Source organism: Xiphophorus maculatus, chromosome 6 (genome assembly GCF_002775205.1).
Source record: "Xiphophorus maculatus strain JP 163 A chromosome 6, X_maculatus-5.0-male, whole genome shotgun sequence".
Taxonomy (NCBI): Eukaryota; Metazoa; Chordata; class Actinopteri; order Cyprinodontiformes; family Poeciliidae; genus Xiphophorus; species Xiphophorus maculatus.
This window is the reverse complement of record NC_036448.1, coordinates 9,668,015-9,682,113: the sequence shown is the minus strand read 5'-3', so window position 1 is coordinate 9,682,113 and position 14,099 is coordinate 9,668,015. Positions and strand designations below refer to the sequence as shown.

The window sequence follows — 14,099 nt, the reverse complement described above, 5'->3', positions numbered from 1 at the left end:
TCTGAGTAGGTAGAAAACATGAAAATATTCAAAATCCTCTCTGCCAATACTAAACAACTTTTGGTGGAGGCAGTGTAAAAGTGTGGAGAGACATCTCAATCTGTACATATTTTGTTAATTAGATTTTCAAATGAGAATTGATATATGAAAACAATCAAAAAAAGAAAAAAGTTATGAATTTTATTTTTAAATACAACATGCGCATGAAAAACATTTATTGTGTTTCTTTTTTGTAGTCAAACGTCCACAAAGATAAATGTAAATTTAGTTTATCTGATATTGAAAAACATTAATATATCATATTTCTTACTTGGTATGTTAACTTAAGAATCAAAACTATCTGTTTTTTTTGTCTTTTATCTATGGCATTTGACAAGAAAATTAAAATTAAAAAAATATGCACAGAGTCATCTCTCTCACTGAAAAAACACAGATAGTGAACGTTAGAGGCTATGTCAATGCGTAGAGCTATCAAAAGGACTATCTGCAGCCCTGATTCCTGCAACGTCTGAGGCTTGAGGCAATCAGCTGGGTTTCCTTACAGTAATACTAATTGGCATTATAAACAACTTGTGAACCTTGTGTTTTAACCCTCCTGCTGTCTTAGCACGACGTTCAGACGGGAGGGCAGCAAATATCACAGTCTGACAGCAGGGAAGCGGGGGTGTGTCCCAAAAGACCGCCAGTTCCCGAAACCACACACACACACAAAAAACACTCACAAAAGCGCATGTAGGGTCAGTGCAACCCTGCTGGACTGCGCGCAGAGTAAAAAACTCAAGGGTTCCAATGGGCCCCATCTCTTAAGGGTTAATAAGGATCTGCTCTTACATCTTCTTTTATTATAGTTTATTAAGATAATTCAGTTTAGCTACAAGTAGTATTGGCAGGTCAAAGTTTTACAAATAGAGATGCTTCATCCAACACAAATCACTGATGAGTTATTAAGTTGGAGAACGTTCAATAACTAATCACATAAAATGTTTCACCTTGTGAAAATGTGAGAAAAATAGATACTACTTAATGCAACCAATATATTAATTTTCAAAATTTATTCATATTAACTATTCCTCCAAGCAAGACATTTTTGAGTCAACACACTTTGTCTGCAGGGACCATAAAGCATCAGAGCTTTGAGCTGTGCTCTCAGCATCGGTACCGAAAGCCCGATGCTGAGTACACATCAGGTTTTCAGTACCTCCCAAGAGGAACTTCAATGACAATTCATCTGAGAGCTGCCTCCAAACTCCAAAGATCTCTTAAATGAAAGGATCAATCAACCTGGAATATTTTACATTCAATGATCACTCAGTAGCGTGAATGATCATACACTTTTTCTTTTATCTTTTTTTTTTTTTGCGTTTTTACAGTTCAGAGGATGTGAGATTGTTTTTTCATTCTATTACATTTGAATTATTTATTGCAGCACTGCTTCTATCAAACCGAGGCTGCAGGTGAAGTAAACATTCAGTTATGTTTATATTAAATGCCTGGTGATTTTGAATAATTCCACAATTACCCACAACTTAACCAGAAATGCTTTAAAGTTATTGGTTAATGGATGAGGTCTATTAGTAGGAAGGCAGGATGGACCTGGACAGATGTTAATAAACTGCTAAAAGACCAATTGACATTTTTCTTCTCTTTTAGATTCTCCAAATTCTTTTAAATTTAGAGTAGAATTTAAAAATCTTATTTAGACATATAAAGCTGTGAAAGGATATGTTACATCTTCTATTAAATAATCTATTGTTCCATACATCCCTAAAAGATTATAGATTTACTTGTGGAGTACAATGGGATGCATATATTTCAGCTACAATGAAACCACTACTCGTTTAATGACATCCTGTCTACTTTTGCTATACTTCTTCTGTCATTTGAACTGGATCTGGACCAAATTGGATTCTGTCATTGGGTATTTTGGAGTGACCTGAAATAGGATCGTGGCTACAAAAATGAACTGAACCAAACCAAATGGGTTTCCATCATTACTCACAGTGTTGTTTACTACTGGTTAAATTAATGTATAGTTTGATATATTATTTTAACTGATGGGGTGATGTTAAGAACCACAGACGGTAGGGAGCGTTTTGAGGGACAAGGATTAAAGACTAAAACATTGTAGGATTATTGAAAATTAAGAATTCAAAAAACTACTTTTGCAGGAAATTATATTGACTGTGCTGCATCCATTTATTCCTGTCCAAAAAGCTTACTGTTTTTTGCGTGCATAATCTGCTACACTGAAATTCATAATCAAAATCTTTGCTTATTAAACCAATTCAGAATTTTTATATGATGAAAAACCTTTAGAGGCTCAATGGTTTGCAAATATATTGAGATGCAGTAATGAAACTACATTATTTGTATGAGAATTGGGTGTTTATCTTGTTCTTGGAATATATTGTTTAAAATGTTTGCGTTTGGCATCATTTTTGTTGCAAAATGATTTTTTAATAGAATTCAGGTATCTCTGTGAAGTTGCTGATATTGAATTTCAATTACTGCAAATTTAAAAAACAATAAAAAATAGACTTCTTTTGAGTTTCTAACACAAAATCTTTTCTCCGCAAAATGTTTTCTAAATGGATATGTAGCCGGGGTTTGTTTGTGGAGAGAATGATGATATGTTCTGCTCCAACCTCCTACTTGGTGCTGCAGTGACACAAAGCCCAGTGGAAAAACATGGACGCAGGTCAAGTACATCCCACTCAGTGCTGCTTCCTCTTGTGTGATGAGTCTATATAGCAGAATACATTGTTGAAAATGGCCCACATACTAGACATTTTCATCTAGTGGGAAGGTATAAAAGGAGATCTTTTGAAGGGCTTTTATGTCTTTGCATGTATCCAGTTTTCATATATTTTTGTTTATTCCAGATTTGCTCTTAATGTATTGAAAATGTAAAATGTGTTTTTTTTCCTCCCCTCAAAAATCTACTCACATTTAACGTTCTCTGAAGTATTAATTTTAGGTGTTATTTTGTTCTTTAAGGTCCAGATGTATTAAATGGTTGCAATTTCAAGCTTGCCTTTCTTCATTTCAGTTTTAAATTCTGCTCTATATTTATTTTTCTCTTCCTCTTGCTTTGTAGATGAGTCCAGCTTCAAACATGGCTGACAAATTAATTCCCTTTGCTCAGATCCTCAGCTTAGACTAAACAGATATTGAAGATTATTCCTGTAAAAATAGAAGCTGGAACAGAACCTGCCTTCTGCTTTTTAACCAGTTGGTTGTAATTTTTGTAGTGGCAAAACCTTTTTTTATTTTTTTTAAATTTTTTATCACGTAACTCAGAATTGACGTGATACATTTGTACCAATACATTGTACTTGGGGAGTAAATCTAAAAATAAAGTAGAAAATGTGACTTTGGTACATCTGGTATATAGTCACTAAATATTGTTAAAGTGTCATGTATATTTGCACCAGACTTGAGGGTGAGATCTAACTGTGAGTTACTCCAGTACATGTGTGCCGTACCTTGGAAAAGTATCAATATGTCTTGAACTTTCTATAACCACAAACCTAAATAAGAATCAATATATATATATATATATATATATATATATATACACACAGTAGAAGAGCTCCTACTTGTGAACTGAAAGAAAAAAAAACTTGGTTTTCAAATGTTTTCTATAAATAATCTAAGAAGAGGGACTAGTTGCAGATCTTTAGGGCTACGTTCTTCTTAGGGGAGTAAATCTAAAAGCTGACATATTTGCCAATTTTTCTTTGCAACATAGCTGGAACCCAGTGAACAGAGAGCAAGGTTGCTCACCAACTTCCAAATCTCCCAACAGATCTGAAAAGGGAACCTCTGCCTTAGTTTTAAGTCTTTTCTGTCCTCTAAAATGTTCCCTTCCATAATTGTTCTACATTTAGCTGTATCTAGCTCACCGTCAACTTTGACCAGATTCCCTTCCCCTATTTAAGAAAATACTTTGTCAGTGTTGGTACTTTTCATTAACATTTACATGTAGGCCAAAAAGTTAAATTTTCATCTCATCTAAACAAAGCCATTTCTTCATACATATTTCCTGTGTTCCACACATGACTTGTGTCAAACTGCAGACAGCATTTCTGAAGGGTTTGTTTCATTGCTGGCTGTCTTCATGCCACATAGTGGCCAGATTTGTGGAATCTCCAGTGGGCTATAAATCTCTGCAAAGAGATACCAATTCTCGATCTTCAGACCCCAGCTGGCTTATACAAATATATTTATTGTTTATGTTAATTTCCCCCTGCTTTCATAAAGGCTAGACACATTAAATGTTTTTGAATTCTGATCAAATTAACTCAATACTTTGAAGAACATAGCCAACTGTTCAAGACAAATCAAAAATATGTTTGTGTCTCACCATGTACAGTTTACTACAGACAATTGGTGCTGAGAGAAATATTGTGCATTCATAAGTGTACATACTAGCAAACATAAATCATTTTAGCTGCAGTGAGATAATTACTTACATTCCCCCCAAAATGTATCCAAGCTTAGTAAGATCATTTCTTTTTTACTTTTTGTATAATTTCTTTTTCCCCACTTGCTAAAAGAGTTTGTTGTAATTACTACAACAAGAGAGCATTTTCAGAAGTTAACTTATGAAAATAATATTCACCCATCCTTTCTTTAAGCATGAAATTAAAGTTATATTTATTGCCAATGTAAAAATCACTTTTTTTTTTCCTGAGGGTAAAATTATTCATTTTGAATCCAGCATGAAAACGGTTTTATCCAAACATTTGAATGTTAATTGGAGAGCAATCAAGTGCTTTGAACTCCAGTTTAAAGGGGCTCTTGGAAACAAAAATGGTCTGAGAGCCAATCTAACCTTTGCTTGCAGAGTTTTCAGCAAGTGGAGACTACAAGGACAAAACACTTATGATATACTGGCTTCATATAAATTTGGCACCAAGCCAATTATTTGTCATTTCAATCAGATTTGTTATTTAAGTTGATGAAGAGAAGCATGGCCCACCCACCCACACACCTGCTGTCGCCACAGGAAAGCCAGCAGATATGTGAAAAATGCTTTTCTTGGTTATTCTTTCCCACTAGACACCAAAGGAACCAGACAATGTATTGTTAGACAAAGGACATAATGGTTGGGTTTTTTTCTGTATTTTTGAGTAAAGGTTTAATCAACTGTGCCTCTTAAAATTAGTAGTTCAAAAGATTTCAGGTTTTATCTCCATTCTCTGAACTGAAATCTGTGAAGTAATGCAGCTATGGTAAGAAAAAAGACACCTTTGAGCTTGAAAGGCTGCCGTAACTTTAATTTGACAGTTTCTCCTTGCAGTAAAACAAATGGAAATTATTCCAGACGGCGTGTAATAGGGTACAATATGTATCTGCAAATGTGTACAATTCCCTTTGAGACCTTAGAGAAAGTTGACATTTGCGAAGCTGTGCTCCCTTTGAGAGTTGCAGTGCATGAACCGTGTCATTAATCAACACTTGCCACTTTAGATTAAAAAAAGGTGTTTTCTTGAACTCTTTTTAATCTCTTGAACCTTGAAACCATGCACTGCAACAATAATCTTTAAAAATGATTGTTTGTTGAAGGTATTTGTTGTAGACGCAGCACCACAAAGATGTAACCGCAAAGACGAGTTTTATAGGAGCGTTGATATTGGACTCTCTACCCTCATAACTGGCTGCTTGTTAATCCTAAAAACCGCAAAAGTGTGTGTTTTAGCAAATAAACACTGCATTTGCATGTGCTTTATAGTGCATGAGCAGCATACTGAAGCAGACATTTTTCAGCAGGGCACTGAAGCAAACATTATGCATCTGGATTTGTACTGTAAGTACACATGCTGAGTAAATGAGTGCAGTACCTTAATGGCAGAGGTGGCAATCTGGAGGTGGTGGAGTCGCCTCAGGGTGCTCTCCCGATCGGTGAAATAAGATGCCGCCAACTGATGGAGCAGCTCCAGGGACACCACAGAGCTGTTGCTGTTGCCCTCCGACTTCTTATTTAGCTTCTGCTTGTCCAGGAAAATAGTTAAAGACTCTTCTCCTGTGAATCAAAAATCAATTTATTCATCTGTGCCTGATTACAGAAGCTACTACTTTCCCTGGAAATACTTTTTTTAATTCAAGTATTTTGGAAGGTTTTTAAGATTTAAGGTTCAACTCTTGTAAATCTCTACAGAATTATATGGGGAAGAATATAATGAGACTAATTTTGCAATGCTTATCCTTAAATGCGAGTATAGCACACCTTATAAAATCAAAATACTTCTATTATATCCGTGCAATATCACAAGAATTTCCCAGTTTAGCTGACCAATGCCATTAAGCCTATTGGAACCCAATAACTGGAGAGGTTTTAAACAAGTCAAAGCTTACTGGTCGCTGAGTATTACCTGGCCATAAACTGAACACTAATATTCTGAAATATCTGTCTTTAATGTTAGACTCAGAGCAGCATGATATTAAGAGTCTATCAAAAAGTCCAAAAGGTGTGAGAACTATGTAAAATGTATATATGCTATGCACACATATACACAATGAAGTAAGTTTTTCTACTTACTTCATGATGTATTTGCATTCATCCAATCAAACACCATGTTCTGCATCTCTGTGTTGCTTTGCGATTGACTTGTGACCTGCCCAAGGTGTACCCCGCCTCTCGCTCAATAACGGCTGGAAATATGCACCAGCCACCTAATGATTTTATTGCTAAACAATAAACCATAAAAACTTAGCTTTTTGTTGAACATTTCAATACTGCTATTCCATTCAGAATGACAAAAGAGAGCATTTTAAAGCTCTACTGCTTTATTACACGAATTTGCAATATCAGTTTTGTTTTGTTCTGTTTTACTTTGCAGGGGTAAAGGCTGAAAAAAACTCCAGCATATAGCTGGTGAAGAGAGCAAGAGTTTTATTCATTTCATTTTGTTTCTTTTTTTTTTTTTATAGATTTCTACAGCTATGTGTGTCTTCTTCAGTGGAAAGAAAAGGGGAATTTTACCACCGCAAGCAATAACAATGCTTAAATGCTTCAGGGTATGAGGTGTGGGTCTAGCTTACTTTTTCCATTTGTCTGCAGTGGCACACTGACACAGGATATCACTCCAACAAGTCCTAAAATGAGCATCTCTTCTATCTTCGTGTGTCCCATCAATTTCTAAGAATGAACACCTGCAGGTCCTCCTTACCTCCCAGAGTAGCAGAAACCAGGAAGTGGGTGCCGTACTTCTTGATGAGGTTTTCGTTGATTTGCTGCAGGGTTGGCCGCCGCCCCAGTAACCGCAGGTTGCGTAGGAACTCTGGTGCTAAGGGCAACGGAGCTTTGAGGAAATCTCTCTTCTCTGTTGCCAAGCTGTTCACCTTCCAGTGGCTGAACTCCCTGCAGGTATGAACAGATTTACAAGTGAATACACACTGTGTTCCATTGTTACTTCATCAGGCCACAACCCAGGACCTGCATACACAATCACTCTTTTGCAGAATGTAATTGAAGTCTACATAGACAGTGGTCACAGTTTTCTATTTGCATTCAGCAGGGAAGATGAAAGAATACCTGACTTGGTGTCTATGCTTCAAATCTAGTGTCAACATGTGATTTATCAATCTAATTTTCTTCTAAGTTACTCTGCAAAAAGCTGACAATCTGACCAGAAGTTCCCATGTCTCTCGCCTATTGTCCACTGGAGATATTCACCAGCCCCAAAGCAAATGGGAATTAAATAAAGAAGGTATAGAAAACAGATGGTTTATTCTTTTACTCAATAAAAGCATGAACAATGTTTTGATTTTATTTACTAAGTCCAAAGTTTTCCTTAATGCATTCTGCCAATTATAATTTCCTCTCTGACCATTAGAGTAAAGTGTAGATGAAAAACAGCAGAAGTTCTGCCTTCAAATGATGTGAGTAAAGATTTTGCTAGACTATATGCTTAAAATGAATCAAAGTTTTGGTAAAGAGAAACACCAACCTTGGTGTGGTGTAAGGGTGGATTCAATCAAAACTTTAATTGTAGTTTAGAAATTCCCATTAAAATTTCAGGCGTTTTTTTGTTTTCTGGCCGAGATATGTGAATGACAACAACATTAAGGTGATTTTTAAGTACATTTAATGTGAGCAAACAAAAGAAAAACATTGCATGTGAATGGTCTGGAAATGCAAATGCTATGATCATTATGGTAACACAAACATGATCAGCTGATTTACATATTTGAAGGACTTTTATGGACTAATTCAGTTTTAGCCTGTGAATTAAATTGATCAATTATTTTTTAAGGGGGAAAGGGCGCCTCATCTGGTGACTAAATGCTAACACATTTCACCCAACACAAACAACTTCTGATTTTCAAAAACCAAAACTGCTTTAATTATCCAGTTATAATTGTGTGGGTGAAAAAAAAAAAGTAATACCTAGCAGTTAAACCCCTAAAAACAGATCAAGGTTCCTCCAAAAAGTCTCATAAGTTGTGCCTATAAGTTAATAGCATAAGTTGTGCTTAAAGTCATATATTTGGCAATTCCCAAATTCTAATTCCAAAACCTACACTCAGTCTGTATTGTATTATTGCTGGGGTTGAAACATGGGACCATACTGGGCTCTTACACTGGGGACACGTTGAGGAGGTCAAACATATGGGGCTCAGGAGTGAACAGCCAAGATCTTTCAGCAAGAACAATAACCATTTCTTTATGAAATCACTTTAACTGGATATAATTACATATAAGCTTTCTTTAATCTGTGATGTTATTACTAGTGTATTATGATTTGCTTTGCTTACAGCAGTAATTATATACTATTAGTTTATTGCATTTATGTACACTACATAATTAAAAATCTGACTTTTTTTTTAACTTTAGCAGATGCTTTTGATCCCTAAGTGAATAACATGAACAAATTTCTCCTTCCGTGGCTTTTTACAATATGCAGCATCATCTATTGAATTAGAAATGCAATATTAATAAGACTCCTCCTGTTAAATGTTGTGAAAGTTCCAAATATGGGCTCCAGGGGTCAAAACTTAGAGTTATGTGTTAATTAGAGTAATAATATTAAAGTAGTAACTTCTTTATCTTTTCTGCATCTGCAGTGATTGTGGCTGAAGACAGAACACCTGGGACCCGACACAAAACGAGGTGCAAATAAGCCTTTTCTTCTTCAATTGATGGGAGTGATTGTTACTGCATGTATTTAGTGAAAAACCAGTTTTTGCAGTTCAGTAATAAAGCTGGAAGCAGAACAGTTGAAAGACTCATAACAAAATACTAAAGAAAAGGGAGAAAAAAACTGAAAACAGAAACAATGCACATTACTTCACTACAGTGTTAATAATAAAAAAACACTAAGGAGAGTTAAGAATTTTAGACATAAATTAAAATATTCAGAACTGTTGAGTAGTTGGTTGCATTTTATGATGTTTTGTGGTTCAGACTGAATGCCAACCATTCCCTTAAACTCATAAATCTGAAGCTCAGTTTGGCCTCAAAATCAAAAACTTTTCCCACACCAAATAAATAAATAAAATAATATTAATAACAAATGGTGAAGTTTATTTTAGTGTACAAAAACAGCCTTTTCAGCCAGTCTCACTTATAATGTCATCTGTTCACATTTGACTAAGAAAAATATATATTATTAATGTTCTAATTAATAAATGAGGCCAGACTGTTACCCCCGGGGGCATGTTTTAATCAAGCAAATTAGGTTTTACCATTCTGTACCCCATTGCTCTTGCTGTTTGACTAGCCAAATGATTAGTATGAGCAATGTTAAAAACTTAAAGTTATTCAATTAAAACCTAAATATTAAACTTATTTCAAGTCTTCAGCATTATGTGGCTTTTTTTTTTTTTTACCCCTCCTGGGGGTCTTTTGTGGGCTCTAGTGTCCCTTATATGATAGTTGGCTGACAAGAAACGGGGAAGGAGAGGGGGGAAGACATGCGGCAAATGTCGTCGGGTCCGGGAGTCGAACCCGCGACGGCTACGTCGAGGACTCAAGGCCTCCAAATATGGGTCACGCTAACCACTACGCCACCACGACACGCCCAGCATTATGCGGCTTTTATGAGAACGTCCCAGTGGTTCATCACTTGAGCTGTTATGAAGTATGAAATGTCCTGGTCAGAAAGAAGTTTATCGTTCTTCTTATAACTTGTAGTAAAAGAAAAAGAATCTATCAAGGAAATTAGACTGATTCAGGTTGAAGAAAAAGTAAAGAATTAACGGCTCATTTAGTGGTCTCATCTAATGTAGAAATACCACTGAACATAAAAGTTCTGAGCTAGTTTTAAAATCCTAATCATAAAAAAGTACACAGTTAGTTGCAGCTCCTTCAACTGCTGTCTGGCAATTTATCTGTTCTTGTATGCATTGACCTTTAAAAGAGCCATTAAAGGTAATGAGAAATATGTCAAACTTTATCACATTTTTGTTTCACAGCATTATCATTATTGATACAATTATTATCAGATTAATGATCCCAGTTTCAAGAATGGAGGGTAGAAAACAAGGACCAGTAATTTTCCATGTAATTATTAGAAAATAAGGAAAATGTATTTTTTATATTCTCAAACCTTCAAACCTTAGTTTTTGTCAGTTTTCATTGTGTAATGGCACTTTCTCAAATAACATCTTAGGATGAAAAGCAATATGCCCACAAACATGTTTATTTGGAAAAAAATAAAGCATTATTATTCAAATGTCTTGCATAATATTATGGGTTTACTTGTTCCTCACACTTTTCATAACTGTTTCTGCAGCATAAGCCAAATAGCTATGGGTATTTCTACATGTTAACACACAAATTAGTAAGGAAATATTTTTTTCATATTTCACAGAATTTTTTTTAATGATCACTATGGTGTAAAGATGTAACCTGAAAAACATGAGGCACAGCATACGAGTGTATTTCGGCACCAAAAAGATGACCTGGCTATTAAGTAAAAACCTGGGGCACAGATTGTGGATGATTCGGAGGATGAAGCATCTCTCTGGTTCGACTTCGGGGGGGGGCAGGTGATGTGTTTAGTAAGGAAAAAAATCTGCCCCATGTCACCCTCACCTACTGACTGACCTCCTATGGCAAGAGTCCATACCAGAGATCCACAAATGACAGACCATGATCTGGATTTTATTACATTACAATCTTCCTATTTCTTTGCAAAGAGGTCAGTCAGGAGAGAGGAGGCAGGTAAGCAATGAAACACAAACCGTATGTTTGTGAGGAAACTCTGCTTTTAGCCCTATGTCTCAACGAAGAGAAAGATCCAACTCTGGCTGGATGGACTCCTAGCTCTTTCATTCCTCGAGAGAATTTCTAACAGGTTTCTCTCCAAAATTTGGCAATGTACACAAGTACATTGCCAAGGTGAAAGTATGAAACTGAATGAGACATATTTGAGAAATCATACCCACTTAAATCTGAGCTGAGACCACAACTAATGAATCATTAAAAAAAATTCATGTTTGACACCAAGATCCTGACAAAGTCACTTCCTGCTCAGCAACAAGCTCAATTTTGCCAGTCAACAACCCCCCCCCCCCCCCCCCAAAAAAAAACCTTATCAAATTCAGGAAGTTTAAAAGATAGGATGATAGCTGTAACTTTGGATTTGATGAGATCAGGGAATGCATTTTCTGTTACTATATGACAAAAAAATGTACACACAATTTCTAATATATATATATGGCTATGTGCATGTACTAGTGAATACACAGTGTATTCACCTCCATGTTTTATGGTGTATTCAGAGTAACATCATGTGTCCATATAATTAATAATTAAAAATAACACATGAACAAATATTTTGTAAATTACCATGCTTTCATCAGTGCATAACACTGATGGTCTACAGTCTGTAGGCTGCTATTCAAGGCAAGATAATGTGACTTATAAATGATGTCTAAATTAGCAGATTAGCTTGAAAAAGCTAAGCCCCTGATCTACATGCATGTGCAAACAAAACAGACTTTGGATATAAGTGGTATGAATCCGGTAGTCTGGAACAAAACACTGTTCCCCCCCCCCCCCCCCCCCCCCATGAATGCACTTTCTTGCCTATACACACAATAGAACATACACAGGAGGAGGTATAAATGTAGTGTATCATTGTCACAGTTTCCCTACTAGCAGCTATTTTTTAGCGGTCAAAAGTTTACCATTATAGACAACACAGTACCATAATTATTGTGTTGACAGCTTCTCAGAAACATACAATAGGCCTGTTCTCCCTGATATTATAAAGAAAATATGAATAGGATCATTCAGGCAGTACTATAATAAAGACAGCAGTGGGCTGTAATTAGTTTTTCGTTGTTGCATTAAATGCTTGCCTTCAAAGAAGGACTCAGTTTTGCTACCATTTACTACAGAGCGTGACAAAGCTGTCCTTAGAAGGAATGGCCTCGGGAGCATATGGTCACACTTGTGCTTCATTAGGAGGTTCATTCTCTCTTAATGTGCCAATTAAGGTCTGCCCACAGCTGCACAGTCGCAGCACAACCCTAGTACAGGCTACCCTGAGCTCCGGCCACACTGTTCTGTCTAGAAGGCGGTGCAAATGAGTCAGCCTCAAATGGGTGTGAGGGCGCACCTTGTAGCAGGAAGGCAAAGACGTAAAGAAAAGAATAAAAATTTTCAAGAGGAACAGAGGCAACCTTTTCTTTCTCACTCTGTGTCCAGAGACACGTATCCTTCCTTTACTTTCACAAGTTTTTCTTCTGCTTGCATTCTCAGCGTACTCTACTCTTCCAGTCAAGTCTAAGATGTCTCACTTGTAAAACACTTTTCTCTGCATGGCCATGGCGCAGCAATGCACCTTGTTCTTTCTACAGTAACAATTCCTGTTCTCAGCCCCCTCCAGACTCTGAATCACCTTTGCAATAATTGCTGCAGCCACACATTGACTTTTTTTTTTTTTTTTTAAACCAAGCACACTGGTTAGTTAGCTATGTGCATGTCAATTTGGAACTAGCCCTGAATGACTGATTAATGCAACTGCAGGGCCTGGAAAAAGTATCTAACAATTTCATTGTTTTACATTTTGTCAAGTAGCAACCAAAAATTTCAAAATATTTATAGGGGGATTTTATGCTAGAGGCCCACAAAAAGGAGTGCACAATTGTGAGGTGGAAGAAAAGTGACACGGTGAAGGGTACAACACACATACCAAAACTGACCTTATCTGAAAGAACTGCTTTTCCCCAAGGCACTTTAAAAAATCCTTACCTAACCTTAGAGATTTTGCTACAACATTAACTTGCTTCAGGTGATAACACCCTGAGCCTTCAAGATGTGAATGTTTTGTGACTCTGAAGTGTTATGCTCAAAAGCTCTTGGCTGAATATCAGTGAGATATCAGAGGATATAAATGGATGGCAAATATCAACCAAATGCGTCATATCTGTGTAGCTGGGACGCACAATGTCTTCTCTCATATGTGTAAGCACAGCTGTTCTGTGAATTTCCGAGATTGTTGTTGGTGAATTTTAGTGAACAAACATACTTGAGGCACAGAACAACGCTAGGGAAACCAAGTCTTTAAATTCCAGCAATATTTAATTCCACATATTTTAAATCAAATGTTAATCTCATTCAGATGCAGGCAAGTACAATTCATTGCATGCACTGACAAGCACTACTTGCAGCTTAGTATTTAGTCCTGCAAGTCACAGGATGGCAGTAGACGTGGACTGATTTAGAGGTGCTGATGTAGACTGATGTGTTTTCAGCGTTGCTCCGCAATGAGTGAGCACAGCAAATGTGGGAACTGATGGTGACCGAGCCCGAAAAGCAAAGAAGCACACTGCATCATTTACTTTTCTCCTCGCTCCGTTCCCTAAGAGTTAACAGTGGGGCTGCTAGCTGACCGCTTGGCTAATGATGATAGATTGTGTTAATTAAAAGGTTTTAGCACAGCGCTGATTGCACCTGCAGCTCTGGCACTCATTTTTGCTGAAGAAGAGGAAATTTAGTTTTTAAATGAAGGAAAAAGAATCTCTAACCTATGCAGAAATTTATTTTGGATATTCGTCCTGGCAGCAGAGCTGGAAAGAGCAACACCTGGATGTCATTAGCTGTCAGATATCAGATGATATAAATGGATGGTCGTAGGGGT

The 14,099-nt window shown here is 36.5% G+C and overlaps 1 protein-coding gene across 1 annotated transcript in view; it reads right to left on the bottom strand.

Moving 5' to 3' along the window:
• Window positions 1–14,099, bottom strand: part of brinp2 (BMP/retinoic acid inducible neural specific 2) — a 204,522-nt gene that overhangs the window by 76,488 nt on the left and 113,935 nt on the right. The window contains exons 3-4 of the mRNA XM_023335459.1: window positions 7,176–7,366; window positions 5,847–6,028 (exon numbers count right to left, since the gene is read on the bottom strand). Of these exons, the coding sequence (XP_023191227.1) occupies window positions 5,847–6,028; window positions 7,176–7,366 (373 nt within the window). The remainder of the gene's footprint in view (window positions 1–5,846; window positions 6,029–7,175; window positions 7,367–14,099) is intronic.